The sequence below is a fragment of the Leptopilina boulardi genome, unplaced genomic scaffold (assembly GCF_019393585.1).
Source record: "Leptopilina boulardi isolate dan_hultmark-lab unplaced genomic scaffold, ZJU_Lbou_2.1 LbouV2_59, whole genome shotgun sequence".
NCBI classification, from domain to species: domain Eukaryota; kingdom Metazoa; phylum Arthropoda; class Insecta; order Hymenoptera; family Figitidae; genus Leptopilina; species Leptopilina boulardi.
The window spans coordinates 754,656-771,056 of record NW_026138004.1 but is presented as its reverse complement, the minus strand read 5'-3'; the positions used below and the strand labels follow the sequence as shown (position 1 = coordinate 771,056).

The window sequence follows — 16,401 nt, the reverse complement described above, 5'->3', positions numbered from 1 at the left end:
TAAAGGCTATTAAAATTGTCCATTAAAAAAAAAAAAAATGAATCAATTAATCAGACAAAAAAAAACTAACAATTGATAAAAAAGAAATCTCGTTTTACAATTTAAATATCAAGTATTTTAATTTCATTATAATTTTTCAAAAAAAAAAAAAAAAAAAAAAAAAACAATGAAGATAATTTATGTGAAATTTAGTTATTTGACACATAAAAATAATTAGATTATTATTTCTTCGAGAAATGACGTTTTTTTCAATTTTCTCATAATTATATAATTTATAGAAAATTTAATTACATAATTATAAACATATTAATATATTTAATTTACATTTAATATACATTCGTTTAAAATTCTTTTTTTAAAATATATTTTCAACCTGATAAAAATTAGATTTACAAACACATTTACGAAAAAAAAAAAAGTATGTATCTGCATTTTCTTGCACGATAAAAACGAAAGTTAACCTTAAAATTGTGGAAAAACCGATGCAAGAAAAGATGTGTGGAAATGATTTATCATCCCCATGGCCCATCCTCAAATGTGTCTAGATGAAAATTACATATACGAATTATTGAATTCAAGAATGGGAAATTTTTCCAAAAAATGACAAGAAATGAATCGTCTAAAGTCGGAAAAATATGGATTTTTTAAGATATAAAACACGGGGGGCAAAACACTCTTGCACACACCAACTTTCTTGCAAACGAAAGATGAGCTATTTTTTGATTACCATTTTTTTTCCCCTCCACATAAATATTCTACATATATATTTTTGGAGAAAAAAATTTTTTTTTCACATTGCCTAAAATCCCCGGAAATCATGGCTATTGGGAGTATATGGTCAAATAATTCGTGTAGGCCGAAATTCCTTTTACGAGGAACCACGATAAGTTGTTCGGCGAGACGAACTTTGCGGGTTCATAATGGTGGGACATTTTTTTCAAGCGTCGGCAAAAATGAAAACTTGCCCCGTTTTTTTTTTTGTTTTAACCCCTTCATTGCACTTGAATAAAAAAAAAAAAATTGTAAAAATTTGTAGATTAACAATGATGAGATCAGTAAATAATTGGTGGATAAACGGTAAAAATTAAGAAATTATTTCGTTAGGTTTTTTTACTTAGACGACCGGACACCGATCGTGGCTCCCGAAATACGCGCACACCATGTTTTCCCTCAAGTATAGAATATACACATTAATTAAATTATACTAAATTTTACACTCACATTCTCACAATTTCGATGATTATGCCACAACATTGCTGATGAATCGTATAATCAAGCAGCAGCGTGTGAAAAATTTTGCTTATCTATATCTTTTGAATTTTCTCTAGTCTCTGCCATACGTACTCGAGCTCCACACCGAATTGCAGGGTGTCACCTTGTCGCTGCGCGTCTTTACACTCATATTTACATTGAATGCGCGTCAGTTTAAATCAGTCCGATCGCGTATCAGACTAATTGTGATTAAATTAAATATGTTTAAACAACTCCGGCGAGTAGAAAATATACATTTACGAGGCTACAGTGCAACTCACTCCACCGCCATCTTGTACCATGTCCCAATGTCCCATGATGCGCCACGAAATACACATTAACCAATCAACGCATTATGGACATGCGCAATCGATTTTAAAATAAGCGGTAAATTCAAATTAATACATTATTATGTATTCTCAGTGGAAATAATAATAATATATTTAGTGTTTACCTAGTTTATTGGCATTATCAGAAAATGCGGTCGATAGTTTCAATGGTATTAGCGAGTAAAAAATAAAATAAAATATAGCAGTTAATTTGTATAAATATATATGAATAAAATTATCGTTTTAAAATATTTCTCTCTCTTTCTCTCTCTCTTATCGGAATAATAAAAAAATATATATATTTTTAGAAAATTTGTCAATTTGAAATAATATAAAGATTATTTGAAAATAAAATAATATTTTTATCAATAAAGTATATTTATATTAATATAAATATATGTAAATTATATTATAAATAATATTTTTATAAATGAAATATACAATATAAAAATATAATAGAAATAATAAAAAAAACAGTTTTTGTTAATTAATTTTTAATTTTTAGTCGAATTTATTTTAAAAATGAATTTCAAGTTAATAAAATTATATTATAAAAGTTAAAAGAATAAATAATAAAAAAATTTTTTCAACAAATTTAAAAAAAATATCCAGAGTATTATAATGTAATTAATTATTTAATTATATATAATTTTGAAAAAAATTATAATTACTTAAATAGTTAATTATTTTAACAAATTGTTTTAATTTTGTATTATATTTTTTTCTAAATTTAAAAAAAAAAAATTCAATTTTTTGTTTAATTGTAAATAATATTATTTACTTACAATTTTACATATTTATTTATTGTTTATAGTTGTATATTCTATTTAAAATATTTTTATTTATTATAATTTTATATTTAAAATACAAAGAAAAAAAAATTGTATTTTAAATAAATTTAATAAAAATTAAATAATTATAATAATTATATTTAAAAAATTATTTATTATTAATATTATTTAATTATTTTTTAAGTTTGTCTCTTATTGAAAAACAATATTTTATCAATTGAATGTTTTTAATTAAATATTAATTATGCAAATAACAAAATTATTATTATTATTATTATTAATATCAGTGTATTAAATTAATTAAGAAATATAATTAAACTATTTTTTACATTTGCCAATAATTAAAAAAATGAAAATTTTAAAATTATGAAAAATGTTGCTTTCGTACATTGTTTTAATTGTAGTTGTTAAATTAATTTGCTATCTTTTTTGTTTGCTTCAATATTTAGAATTTTTAAATTCAATAATTAAAAATAAAGTCTATTTTTAATTTTATTATTCTAAAATTACTAATTATTTACAAATTTTGTTTTTATTTTTTATGAAGCTTAGTATTCAATTATTAATTATCTATAATTTTTTCGAAAATAAAATAATAATGAAAAAAATTTTACTTACTAAAAAAAATATTTATGACACAAATATTTTTGAGGTTATCCTTCACAAATATCATTCCAAAGGCAAATTTTGTAGTTTTTTTTAATATTTACACTATTTTGAAAATAGCATTTATTGATTGATTATTAATAAATTTGTAATTTGTTTTCTTGCGTAAATGTAAAAATTATAAAATTAAATATTATAATCGAATTTATTACTTCTACATGAATTGTCAATAAATGATAATACCGACAGTTGATATTTTGAGTTTTCCTGTTGTTCCGCAAGAGTGCGCTTCTCTCACTTCCCCCACTCTTTTGTGGACTGTACGAAGGCGGGAAAAGAACACTGCGCGTCATTGTATTTTTGGAATTCTGAGTGATAAGTAAAAGTGGTGGGATAAAGCCGCGTATAACCGCGGTGTTCAGTTTAGTAATTTTTATTTAACTCTTTGGTGAAATTTTTATGTATCTCAAAGTAAAGTATCTGAAAAAGTGTCTTTTTTAAAAAATTTTTTTCAACGCAATTGCAAATAATTGGAATCCTCGGAATGTACTCGACGTGTTTTTTATCCAACGGTTATTTCCAACCAGTACCATAGTGAACAATTTTCTGAACTCTGCGGATTATCAGGTAATTTTACTTGCATTTTGATTTTTCTACATCTATTTTCTCAATTTTCTACCTTTTTCTCAAAAAAAAAAAAGAAGTAAAATTTAGCAATTCTGATGTGGTCAATTAATTGGCGCCATCTATAACCTAATTTATAGAAAAAAAATTTTTTTTTGTCATTTGGATTTTATATCGAAAATGCGAATAATATTAATAAAAAAGCAATAATAGTAATAAAATAATAAGTTTAAAATTGATATTGATATTAAAAGAAAAAGGGGGGGGTTGGAGAGGAAATTGTTGTAAATAAAAAACAGTTAATATAAATTTTATGATATTTAATCATTTTTAAGAGGGGACACGATGTGGTACGTAATTCTATGTGTTATGTCATTCGAATTGATTCAATATGTTTCACATATGTATTATTATTATTATTATTATTATTATGCCACCATGAGTAGTGGACCCCTGGTTTCTTTTAATACTAAAAAATCATAAGAAATACTTGAAAAATACTCTTTGCAAATAATGATTTTTTTTTCGAGTTATGAGATCGTACATCGATTCTCGTTTTGCGGATTCTAAGAACTAGGATGTTTATTTTTTTTTTTTAAAGTTTTACCGTACAATGACGTAATCACAAGAAATCTCGTTATTTTCCTAGCGTTATTATTGTAATCGTTTATTATTATTATTTATTATTATTATTATTATTATTATTATCATTGTAATTCTTAAATATTATTCAAATAGACACGCAATAGTAGTAGAAAGATATTTTTCGGGGATTTATAAATTTTCAGTCCACTTTCCTCGAAAAACAGTCGCACCCACAATAAACTCACAAAAAAAAGAAGTTGAAAGAGGGGGGGGGGGAAAAAACGCTAAGCAAAACTTAATAATTAAGCAGTCGTAATAATTTTACAGTGATCGACAACAGCTTTGCAGATAACGGTTTTTTTTTTGTTTTATAATTGTATTTACACCCAAAATTATTTGAATTCTATTCTCATTATCTATTTTTATCATTTGTAATTTTACTTTAATTTTTTTGTTTTATTATACAATTTGATTTCTTACTTATTGATAAATCTCACAATTTTTTTATTTATTTATTTATAATCTGTTGAGAAATGTTTTTTTCTTACTTATTATTTTATATGCTTTTTCTAATTCTTCAGAATTTCTGAATGTTTCTATTTTGCAAAATCTTGAAGTTTTTTTTTTTTATTTCTTATATATTATGTTTTGAAAAAAAAAAGAAATTTGCGTTACAAATTTTTTAATTCTTATTTTATATGATTAACATCAAATGCGATTGCGTGTAAATACAAATTTCGGGCTTAAATTTAGCGATTTTTCTTATAAATAATTTTTACGAACTATGTGTGTACATTTTATTGATGAATGACTATAATTGATTGCCACAATTTTCATTTTTTCTCTTTCTCTCTTTCACACGTATACATTTATCTCTCAGAACAAATCAAATAAATTTTATCATTTTTGAAGAAATTTTTTTTTTTAATAAATTAAAATTCAAAGAAAAGATAGAATTTATTTGAAATGATAATTTTGTAAATTTATTTTTTTTATTAATTAAAAATTATTTCATTTGCTAATGATATTATTATTATTATTATTATTATTATTATTATGTATATTTAACTTCTTTCGTAAAATGATTTGTTGCCTTTTTCTTAAAAACTCTCTCCTTTTGTTTTTTAAGCGTATATATTTAAAAAATGAAGAACAATTACCGAGTGTTCGTTCATTGAATTAGTTTCAAGCGATTTTTGTTTATTTTTTATTGTATTATCTTCCTGTGATAAACTGATAATTTGGAATTAACAAAATTGAATGAAATTTCTTTTTTTTTTTTTTTTGTAAACGTATTAACTTCGCTTGATTTTCGTTTTATTATATTTTATTTGTACATATAAACACATATTATGGTAGTATTATTATTTTCTACTCGTGTTGTAAATATTTCGTGAAAATATAACGAGTAGATGTGATTTTTTTTCATTTCGTAGCATTCACGTACTTTTGAAATTGACACAATTCCTATTTATATTTAAAATTGCACTGAACTGAGGAAATGTTTATTTTATTTTATTTTTTTTTTTTGTATTGAAAAAGATTAAAAATTTTCAGTATTTTTTATGAAATTTTTATTTTTTTGTATTAATTTTGAATTTATTAATTATTTAATTAGATAAATAATATTTTGTTATTTTATGAGAATATGTAATTAAAGAATGAAAAAAAATAAAAATTTAAAATTAATTAATTACAAATTACAATTTTTTTTTTGTTGAAAACCGTTTTTTATTGTAATTATAAAATCAAAATTACATAAAAATTGATAATATTTTTTTTTACAAAATTTATTTGATTTCAATAAAAATTATTTGGTACAATTAATTTTTATTACCATTTAATTTGAATTTTTTTAATTATTCCCTCGATTTTCTATTTTATTAATTTTTTTTAATTTAATAATTTCAAAAAATTTCCATTCTTATTATTTCATTATTTGCATTTTTTTTTAAATTCTTGATTCTATTTTTTTAATAATTATTTTTACTATTTAAAATTATTTATAATTTTATTCGATGAAATTTTTGAATACGATTTTTTTTTCATATTTATTTCGAATTATTTTTATTTTTTACTCCCAAGTTGTGTAATTTTCTATTTTATTTTTATATTGCTTTAGTATTTTTGTATTTTTACTCAATGACTAATTTTCTTTTTTTTACGTTAAGTTTCTTTTTTTAATTTTCATTTTGCTTTCGATTCAGTGCAATTTTAAATATATTTTCATGACACTTCCCCGGGAATTTAAATTGAAATTTTCATTTCTATTTTCATAGTGAATAATCATGTTTTATATATATGTATATATATACTAATTATTATACCAGAGGGTCATTTCCTTTTGATAAAAAGAATCAATGACCTCTGAACCTGGTTAGGCCTTTGATACAAAAAAAAAAGTGTCGAAAATAAAAGAAAGGAGGTGGGGGGGGGAAATGTGCTAAAACTTTGAAGCAACATCTGCGAAAGGAAAATGTCTTAAATGAGTCATAAAAAACACGTTGGTCCATTTATCACTCAACAATAAAAATCACGTACACATTACATTCAATTTCTCTTTCTCTCGGGCCTTTCACACTTATTCACTCGGTTTCGTTAGATATTTTTTTTTTCTCACTTCAATTATTTTGCTTCCTCATATAGAAAAAGTATTCTGAAAAAATTTGTCTTACCTTTTTTTTTTTTACTTTCTGATTTATAATTCTCTCTATATTCTTTCTATTCTCAATTTACTTTTTCGATTTTTTTCTCGATTTTGTTTCTCAAAACGAGTTTTCCTCTCTCATTTTCATTTTTTTTTTCCAATCAATTTTTTTTCCTTTCTCTCGTAATTTCAATCATACTCTCTTTCTCTCTTTCTATTGATATCGCGAATTTTTAATCAAAAATCGCGGCAGCATTATTTCTCGAACAATTTCTGCTGCTAATAGCACTTTTGTCATCCCCATCACAAAAGGGATGTACTTTATTTAATTTTACAAATTAAATTTAAAAATTCTCGCACATTTATGCAAAATTTACATACATACACACATATACATATAATATTCGAAAAAAAATCTAGAATCATTTTTGATGCTTGATTTAATTTTTTTTTTAGAAAGATTAGATCTTTTCGTTTTTTTTTTTTTTTTTTGTTATGTATATCACTATATTATAGAAGGAAAAGAACGATTTTTTTTAAAAACAATTTCGATTTGCGTTTTCTTTTCTTATTTTTTTTTTTTTTATGAAAAATATATAATTTTCGAACTAAAAGTCTCGTATTTACATCATTTAGGCGTACGAACAAATAAGAAATTGAGAAAAACAAAAACATTTTCGCTAATTTGCCAATTAAAATAAAAAAAAAAAATAGTATCACAAATTTCAATTGGGTAACAAAATAAAAATTGAAAATTAAAATTAACAGAATTAAAAAGAAATCTTGCTTAATATGCCTTTTCGATTCGGCATGTGAAAATTCTGACGATTCTCTCGACTGCGCTGAATTTTCGATCCTCCCGGCGTTCTCAAATGATGCTGTTATTAACCACATCCATCTCATTTGTTAGGATCCTTTCGTCAATGACTTCGGTTGTTTTTGGAATATAGGACGATGTTTCATTATTATTGAGGGAAATTTTTGAACTGTGTTTATCGACATTCGTCAATTCCAAAGGAAGATAAATTGTTCGACAATGATCGATGTCGGCACGACACAGTGGACAACGTTCGCAACGTCTTGCGCAATCCAAACATGCCACCGCGTGTCCACATGGAAATAAAGCTGTGTCTAAACTGCGATCCATGCAGATACGACACAGCATTGCATCCAAAAGCCTTGCCAAACATTCGCGTGATTCCTTTGAAAAATGAGAAATTTTTTTTTTCAATATAATTAAATTCATTTTACATAATATAGGAGGCATTTTTCATATGAGAATACTGAGTTATGTTTCGGATTTTTCTCAAAATTCGATAAATTGTAGTGATAGTGGTGCTAAATAAGTGTACAAATTTTGAATTTGAAATTTTTAATATTTTTCGAGATATTTACAATAACAAATTGGAGCAATATTTTTTTGCTTTACTTATAACATTTTTCCTACTAAAAATAGAGAAAAATATTGTAAATGTTTTTTACGCGAAAGATCTTAATCTTTTAGAAAAAAATTATTTTTTAAAAAAAATATTAATTTTTAAACAATTTGTTTAAATAATAAAATTTGATTATAACTTTTAAACATGTTCTCCCTCATTTAGAAGCGCGAAAAAAATCATGAATTAATATTAATATTTTTTTTAAAAAATAATTTTTTTCTAAAAGATTAAGATCTTTCACGTAAAAAACATTTACATTATTTTTCTCTATTTTTAGTAGGAAAAAAGTTATAAGTAAAGCAAAAAAAATAATGCTCAAATTTGTTATTGTAAATATCTCGAAAAATAGTAAAAATTTCAAATTCAAAATTTGTACACTTATTTAGCACCACTATCACTACAATTTACCAAATTTTGAGAAAAATCCGATACATGACCCCGTATTCTTATATGAAATGCCTCATAGATGTCGTATTTTAATAATTTATAATTTTATTAGTTTATAATAAATTATTATTAATAAAAATATAATCACAATAATTATATATAATAATAATATAAAGAATATTAATTTTTACTAATTTTATAAACAATATTAATTTACATATAAATTGTAATTTAATAAATAATTAATTAAAAAATAAAAATTCTCTTTTTCTTAATTAAGTTGAAGATTTTTTTTTTAACATTGAAAGAGAAATTATTTAATTGCCCTCTGATTTTTAAAATTTTCTCTTTTTGAAAATTCTTTGTAATACTAATTAATCAAAGGCGAAATTTTTTTTTTCCAAAAAAATCTCTTTTCTGAAATTGTTTATCGAATCGTCAAATTTTCAATGAATAATTTAATTATAATTTTTAAATAAAAATTATATTACCTTCATTTTGTTATAAAATTTATAAAAATTACAAAAAGTGTTAGAAAATTACAATTTGTTGAATTTACTTTCTTTTTTAATTAGCGCTTATTTAACGAGTGGACCAGAAATTCATACAAAAAGTTAAAAAGAGAAATAAAATTTAATTTCGCCATCTCTTTCTTTTTTTTGTTGAATTTTTTCGACCAATAATACGAAGTTAAAGTACGCAACGTTTATGATAAACGATTTTTAAAGAAATAATTTTTTTTTTTAAATGAAAAATTGTATAATTTTTTTGCTTAAAAAAATATTTTTTTATAATTTGTTAATTAATGAAAACTACAAGAAATATTTTTTAGGCAGAAAAATTATAGAATTTTTCATTTTAAAAAATTATTTCTTTTAAAATTGTTTATCATAAACGTTGCCTACTTCAGTTTCGTCCAATGATTTAATTATTATTAATAAAAAATGATAATAACATTTACATTGTAAAATAAAAAAAATATACAATAAATAAAATTCAAAATTTTTGTATAGAGAAATTTAATTTTGAAAATTATTTACGTTTATTTATATTTATTATTTTTAGTCAATAAAATTAAATGATTTTACTAATTACAAAAATTAACAAAAATTTACAAAAAAACATTAACAAAACAAATGAAAATGAAAAATCGAAAAGATGAAAATTATAGACAATTAGAGAGGCATTTAAAAGAAATAAAAATTGTTAATTTAAAAAATTTATACCAAATATATAATTGAATTTCAAATGTAAGATTAGCAAAAATGTAGAAAAAAAAATTGTTACATTTTCAAATTTAACAATACACACCTTGCACTTTGGATTTTCGCAATCCTTGCAATCGTTTTTCTCCAAAATTTCATTTTCTTCTGGTAAAGCTATATTTGCCGATTCGCAATAAAGTGCACGACGCGCATTGTCGTAAACTTCCCTGCAGGTTCTACGAATATCGAACACATATTTCTTGCCGAGAGTTGAATCCTCATTGAATATTGAAATTATCGTTCCCTGGAAAAATCAAGATTTCAATATATAATATCAAAATATATACATATATCTGTCTATAAAAAGAAGATTATAGGAAAGGAAAAAAAAATTTCTCTTATACTCTATTTTTTATGGACAGAATGAAAATTCTTTAAATTATAGATATAATGCTTGTTAGTTGAAATTTTAAACGAAAAATTATAGTTTCGATATTCTATATTTAGTCAATTTTTATAAGGTAGAATCTTTTAATAAAATTTAAATTGTTTGTGAATTTTTTTTTCGCAATTTTCATTTAACAAATTTTTCATTTACTCGAATTTTCTTTTGTGGCAGATTATTTAATTTAGATAGAATTTCTTTTTAATAGAATTTTCATTAAATTCTATTTATTTAATTTTTACTAAAATAAATTTGATCAAATTTTTATTTAACAAAATTGCCCTTTAATTGAAATTTTCTCTTAAAAATTCAGCTTGTCAGTATAGAATTTTTTTTAAATGAAAAATTGTATAATTTTTTGCTTAAAAAAATATATTTTTTTATAATTTGTTGATTAATGAAAACTAAAAGAAATATTTTTTAGGCAAAAAATTATAGAATTTTTCATTTTAAAAAAATTATTTCATTAAAAAATCGTTTATCATAAATGTTGCGTACTTCAGATTCGTTAGAATTTCGGTTAAATGACAATTTTATTGTCAAATGAATATTGTGATCAATAAAAATTTGATAAAAGAACAATTCTGAGAAACGAAAATTCTTTTTTATGAAAATTTTGCTAGCCATAAATTCTGTTATCAAATAAATATTTATTTATATCAAATACTTATTATTTGAGTCAATTAAATGGTATTTGTTTCAAATACAGAAATTATTGATTCAAATACAGTTTATTTAATTCAAATAAAAATTATTTGGTACAAGTAAATATTTATTTGATAATAATCAAGTAATCATGTATTTGAATCAAAAAAATTTTTTTCAGCGCAGTTAAATAGAAATTCTATTAAATGAGAGTTTTGGTAGAATAGAAATTATTCAACATGAAAATTAGGCTCATTATAAAATCCTCTATATAAAATTCTACTAAATAAAAATTCGATTATTTTTAATATGACACAACAGAAAATTTATTATAAAAATTTTGTAAAACAGGAAGTTTTGACTATTTTATCGAGTTTTAGAGAATATTTTCGCCTTTTATTATTATTATTATTTTTTTTTTTTTAAATAAATTGACAAATTATTTATTACCTTTAAATCTCTAATAAATTGGGCTGTGACGGCACTTCTAACAGTTTCGCAACTGTAGAATGCGTGTTTTTCTGTAATCGCTCTATACAATCCGCTAGCGGATTGACTTGAGTCGAGTTTGAAATCCAATGAAGTTTCCTCGCCGTCGAGAGAAAGATAGACTAGATGAAACATCCGTCTCTGGGAAGTTGCGCTTTGTATAGCCGTGTAGGGTATGCTGCGAATAAGAAATATTAATTTTAGTAAAAAAAAAAAAAAAATAGAAATTATATTAAACGAAAATTTCATTTATTTACAATTGGATTCAATTATTTTGTTTAATTATTATAATTAATTATTGTTTAAATTTCTTAAAATTTTCAATTATTTAATTGTTTTAATTTATTCCTAATAAAAGCAATTGATATTTATTATAAATTTTTTTAATTCCCTTAAATAATTTTGGATATAATTTTTCTTACTTTCTAAAAATTTAAGTAAAAAAAAATCCTTTTGAATAATAAAAAAAAATCTTTAGAATAAATAAAAACAATTTTTAAAAAATTCAGAATTTTTTTAACGTAAAATTGATTTCAAATAATTTGGATAATTTCCACAGAGATGGCGCGGTGTTTCGCTTGAGAGGTGCTGCCATCAGTACCTAAAATTTTTTTAAATTCAAATTTTCGAAAAAAGCAATAGTTAAAAATTTTTTTCATTTTATCTAAAATAATATAAAATAGTTTTATTTTTATATTAATTTTGATTAGCGTAAAAAAAGTATTATAATTCTAGACTTTTGTTAATTTAGAAAACAAAAATTCTTTTGGATATATTTATTTTATTTTTCTATTATTTTTCATTTATTTTATTTTGAAATTTCAACTTACTTTTGTATCTCGTCTTCTTGACTGCGATAAACTGTAATTCCGTGAGGTCCAACGCCAATCATTGAAATTCCATTATATCCGAATTTACTGTTAAACATTTCTTGACCAAATGTATCCAAATTTGAAACTTCTTTTAATAGCCAATATTCAGCAGTCGATGCTTTCATGCTCTGTAGGGGGAAAAATAAATTCAATTAATTACCTTTGACTTCGAATTTAATTAAAATAAAAAAATTTTTTTTTATGAAATTGATTTTACAACTTTTTATTTATAATAAATCAATTTTAAAAAATTTGTAAACAATTTTTAATAAACAAAATAATTTTTTTTATTATAAAAATAAAAATATCGATCAAATTTTTCGCTTTTAAAAAATGAAAACTATTTCTTAATTTTGTTATTATTATTATTATTGATTATTATAATTATAATTAGCTATAAGTAAATGGTATTTAATACTAACAATTTAATTTATAATAATTATTTTTTGTATTAGAAATTTTTTTTTTAAATAGATTTTTTTTATTTGAATAAAAAAGGGAAAAAAAATGTTTTTGTTTTAAAAAAAATTGTTTTGTGTAATATGTAATTTTGTTTATCTAATATACTGAAATAAAACGAAAAAAATAATATCTTTTGAAATGAAAATTTAAATTTACAATGCGAACAAATAACCGTGTAAATGATGTGAAAACGGATGTGATATAACATTCAGACTATCGTTAATTCAATTTCAAACGAATATGAAAGAGAGAGAGAGATGAATGTCACAAACGAAACGAATTGAGTATTTACTGTTCGTACTATTCTTTTGCTCTGAAAATACCACACAAGTTGAGGTAATTAAATTTTTGCAAAATTAAATTTTAAAAATGTTTTTTTTTTTTTTTATTTTCATTCACTGAAAAAAGGCAAAAAAATTATTTTCCTTTGTTAAATATTCAAAAAAAAAAAGTTTATTGAAATTGTCGAAAAAAATTGTTGTACCTATTTTTAAAAAATTCGTTTACTGTCATAAAGTTAAAAACATTTTCAAAAATTACAGTAATAAAAAAAATTTGTTATTGAAGAAAAAAATATTTAATAAAAAATAATTAATTATTTACAAAGTGGGTCGTTTTTAATAAAATGCCCCAAAATGCGCATAATTATATAAAGGGCATTCCATCAAAAATTTTCTTTAAATTTTTTTTTCTTATCTATAGTTAAAAAAAAAAATTACCGGGAATAATTATAATAAATGTGACTCTAAAGGATAAAAATTCATTAGTCAATATTGACCTTAATTTCCTTGTGTTGTTGGACAATTCGATGTAAAAAGTCCTGAGGTTTTGGTTCGCAAGGTTCAGTCGGTTGAATATGACAGCACTGGGAATAAAGTGCATGCGGTGGTTGCAAGGCGTCGTAATCACCTCCATCGGCTTGGGCAATTAAAGCAACCAAACGGGCCACAGATACCCAATCAGAAACCTTCAATCTGCCCTCCACCAATTCCAAACGTGAATGCAAATAGAATTGATGCCTGTAAACAAAAATAAAAAAAAAATTTTTTATTTATTTTTAAATTCATTAACCTTGCGAATAATATAATAATAATAATAATAATCGAGGCATTCAAATTTATGCAAATCATTATTTCCATTTCAAGGATCACTATATATTTCTTATAACAAAATATCCAATTTTTTGTTCACTGACCTATACTTCAGTGTGATATATCTAAATTCTTATTTTATATTTAAAAAAAATTGAAATTGTTTTTTCGAATTTTTATATTATCTAGTTTCATTTTCTGTTAAATATTTTTTTTAATAGAATTCTCATTCAATCAAATTTTATGTGATTCAAATTTTTAAATGATGACACTCTCTAAATCTGAATTAGTAGTTTTCTACTAATGAAAGAGTGGGTATTCGTTTACCAATTGAATTAGTAATAGTTTTGACTAATTTTTAGTAAAAAACTACTAATTGCTAGTAGGAAACTACTAATTCATTATAGCAAGTCGTATTTTTTACTATTTCAAATTAGTAAGCCGATTTACTCCATGAATTAGTAGTTTTCTACTAGCAATTAGTAGTTTTCTACTAAAAAAGAGTCAAAACTGTTACTAATTCAATTGGTAAACGATTAAGCACTCTTTTATTAGTAGAAAACTACTAATTCAGAATTAGAGAGCAAAATTACAATTCACCGAAATTTTTACTTGTATGAATTTTTAATTGATAGAATTTTCATTTGTCCGAAATTGCAATTGACCAAACAAACAATCAACAAGAAAATTGCATCGAAATCTTTCTGTCGATTGTTTCTTCGTACATTTGTAATTTCGGACTAATCAAAAATTCGGCGTCTTAAAAATTCTATCAATTTCAAAATTTGTACAAATAAAAATTCGGACAAATTGGAAATTTGGTGAAATGGAACTTCTGTGCGATTTAAAATATCGAATCAGATAAAATTCCGATGAAAGAAAATTGTGTTACCTGAATTAAAATTTGCTTAAATTGGAATTCTCTTAAATAAAAAGTCATATAAATGGCTATAAAATAAAAATTCTGCCAAACAAAAATTCGGTAGCTTAAAATTTTGTTAAGTAAAAATTCGTATATCTATAAAAAGAAATTCTGTCAAAAAAGTATAAGAGTAAAAGAAATGTCTTTATTAGATTTAGTCAGGATTTTTTGGCAAATTTCATTAGCAGAAAATAGTAAAAAAATACACGGGATTTATTATTGAAGGAAAATGTTATGTAGTATTATGTGGGATAGGTAATTGTGTAATCACTTTTATTATCGACATGCTGTGCACATCACAAAATATCAATGAACATCTTTATCACTTAGAAAACATTTTTAAATGATTGGAAAAACACAACATGATGGCTTCAGTGGTACTCAGTTCCTTGCGAGTAGTTTATACTAATCAACAGCTCACTTCACTTTCGTGCTTTCTCTCTCATTCTGAAGCGAGTAATATACTTGACTCATGGAGTAGTATAAGGAGACCGAACGACCATGTTAAATCTGCGTTAAAAGTGGACCAAATTTTAGTAACCGCTTAGTGTCATGAAAATACGTAATGGAACACTAGCGCCATTGATTGTGTTAAACTCAGCTGGACAGTCAGCCATTGTAAAAGTTTTAAAAATAAGGAGCAATGTATTTTTGGGTTATGTTCAACGTACTTCTAATTTTTCCCACTGTTTACATACTTCTCACGAGAGCGTTTGTGTTCCGTTACGTATTTTTATGACACTAAGCGGTTACCAAAATTTGGTCCACTGTCAATGTACTTCGTTCGGTCTCCTTATACTACTCCATGATTTGACTCTTTTGGAAAATGTATAAATAACCTAACTTTTCTATTTTAAAACGTTGCAATTTAAAAATTAGCATGGATACCCCTACTAAATTTTTTTTATATATTATTCCTATTAATTCCATTTTACAATATACTAGTTTTAAAAAAAAAATTTATAGAAAACTTTTTAAGAAATTAAATTAAATGTATCACTGTTGCATGTTTAGGAAAGGAATCCTATGTTAATTGTTCCAACTTTGAACCCGAATATCTCAGCTTCTTCCATGGATAGAGATACTGAGTTTTCTACCACTTATAAAGTAAACAAAAAGGAATATTTTTGCAAAGTTTAAGAAAAATTCATAGAAAATTGATTAGCCGAAGAACCACCTTAAGGCCATGTGGGAAATAGACGTTTTTTTGTGGATTCCAACTTTTTCTGAAATAAATAATGATTTCGGGTTAAAATATTCAAGACTTGATTTTGGAGGGTGCAAAGCATAGGGCTGTTCTCCTCATTTACGTAAAAATAATAAAAATAAAGCAATAAATAGTAAAATAATGTATTTAATCATAGTTCATTCAGCGGCCACTCGCTCGAATTGGCGCTGTTTACTGGAGCACTGACACACTCAAGCAACGTCTGTGTATGCGCCGCCATCTTTTTTGTCATTTTCGTTTAAAAATTAAACTTTTTAAAATTAGTTTTTAAATAATTTAACGCAAAATTAAGTTTTTTCAGGAGAACAGCGCGGTGCATTGTACCCAAATCTATCAACCCTCAAAATGTTAGCCTAAAATCTTTTTTCATTTTAGAGAAAGTT

At 23.5% G+C, this 16,401-nt stretch overlaps 3 protein-coding genes across 4 annotated transcripts in view; all 3 read right to left on the bottom strand.

The window, feature by feature from the left end:
• The window catches only part of LOC127290316 (uncharacterized), a 192,838-nt gene extending 191,261 nt beyond the window's left edge, over positions 1-1,577 (bottom strand). Inside the window, exon 1 of one of the 2 annotated variants that reach the window (XM_051318808.1) lies at positions 1,222-1,577. The gene's annotated coding sequence lies outside the window, so the exon portion shown is untranslated. The remainder of the gene's footprint in view (positions 1-1,221) is intronic. The other variant, XM_051318809.1, reaches the window with a different exon arrangement.
• LOC127290329 (histone H2A-like) overlaps positions 1-16,401 on the bottom strand; it is a 365,622-nt gene that overhangs the window by 197,022 nt on the left and 152,199 nt on the right. The gene's annotated exons all lie outside the window — the stretch shown is intronic.
• Positions 3,907-16,401, bottom strand: part of LOC127290321 (E3 ubiquitin-protein ligase MYLIP) — a 210,653-nt gene continuing 198,158 nt past the window's right edge. Inside the window, exons 3-7 of the mRNA XM_051318817.1 lie at positions 13,556-13,796; positions 12,274-12,443; positions 11,405-11,621; positions 9,971-10,168; positions 3,907-8,034 (exon numbers count right to left, since the gene is read on the bottom strand). Of these exons, the coding sequence (XP_051174774.1) occupies positions 7,702-8,034; positions 9,971-10,168; positions 11,405-11,621; positions 12,274-12,443; positions 13,556-13,796 (1,159 nt within the window). The 3' untranslated portion in view covers positions 3,907-7,701. The remainder of the gene's footprint in view (positions 8,035-9,970; positions 10,169-11,404; positions 11,622-12,273; positions 12,444-13,555; positions 13,797-16,401) is intronic.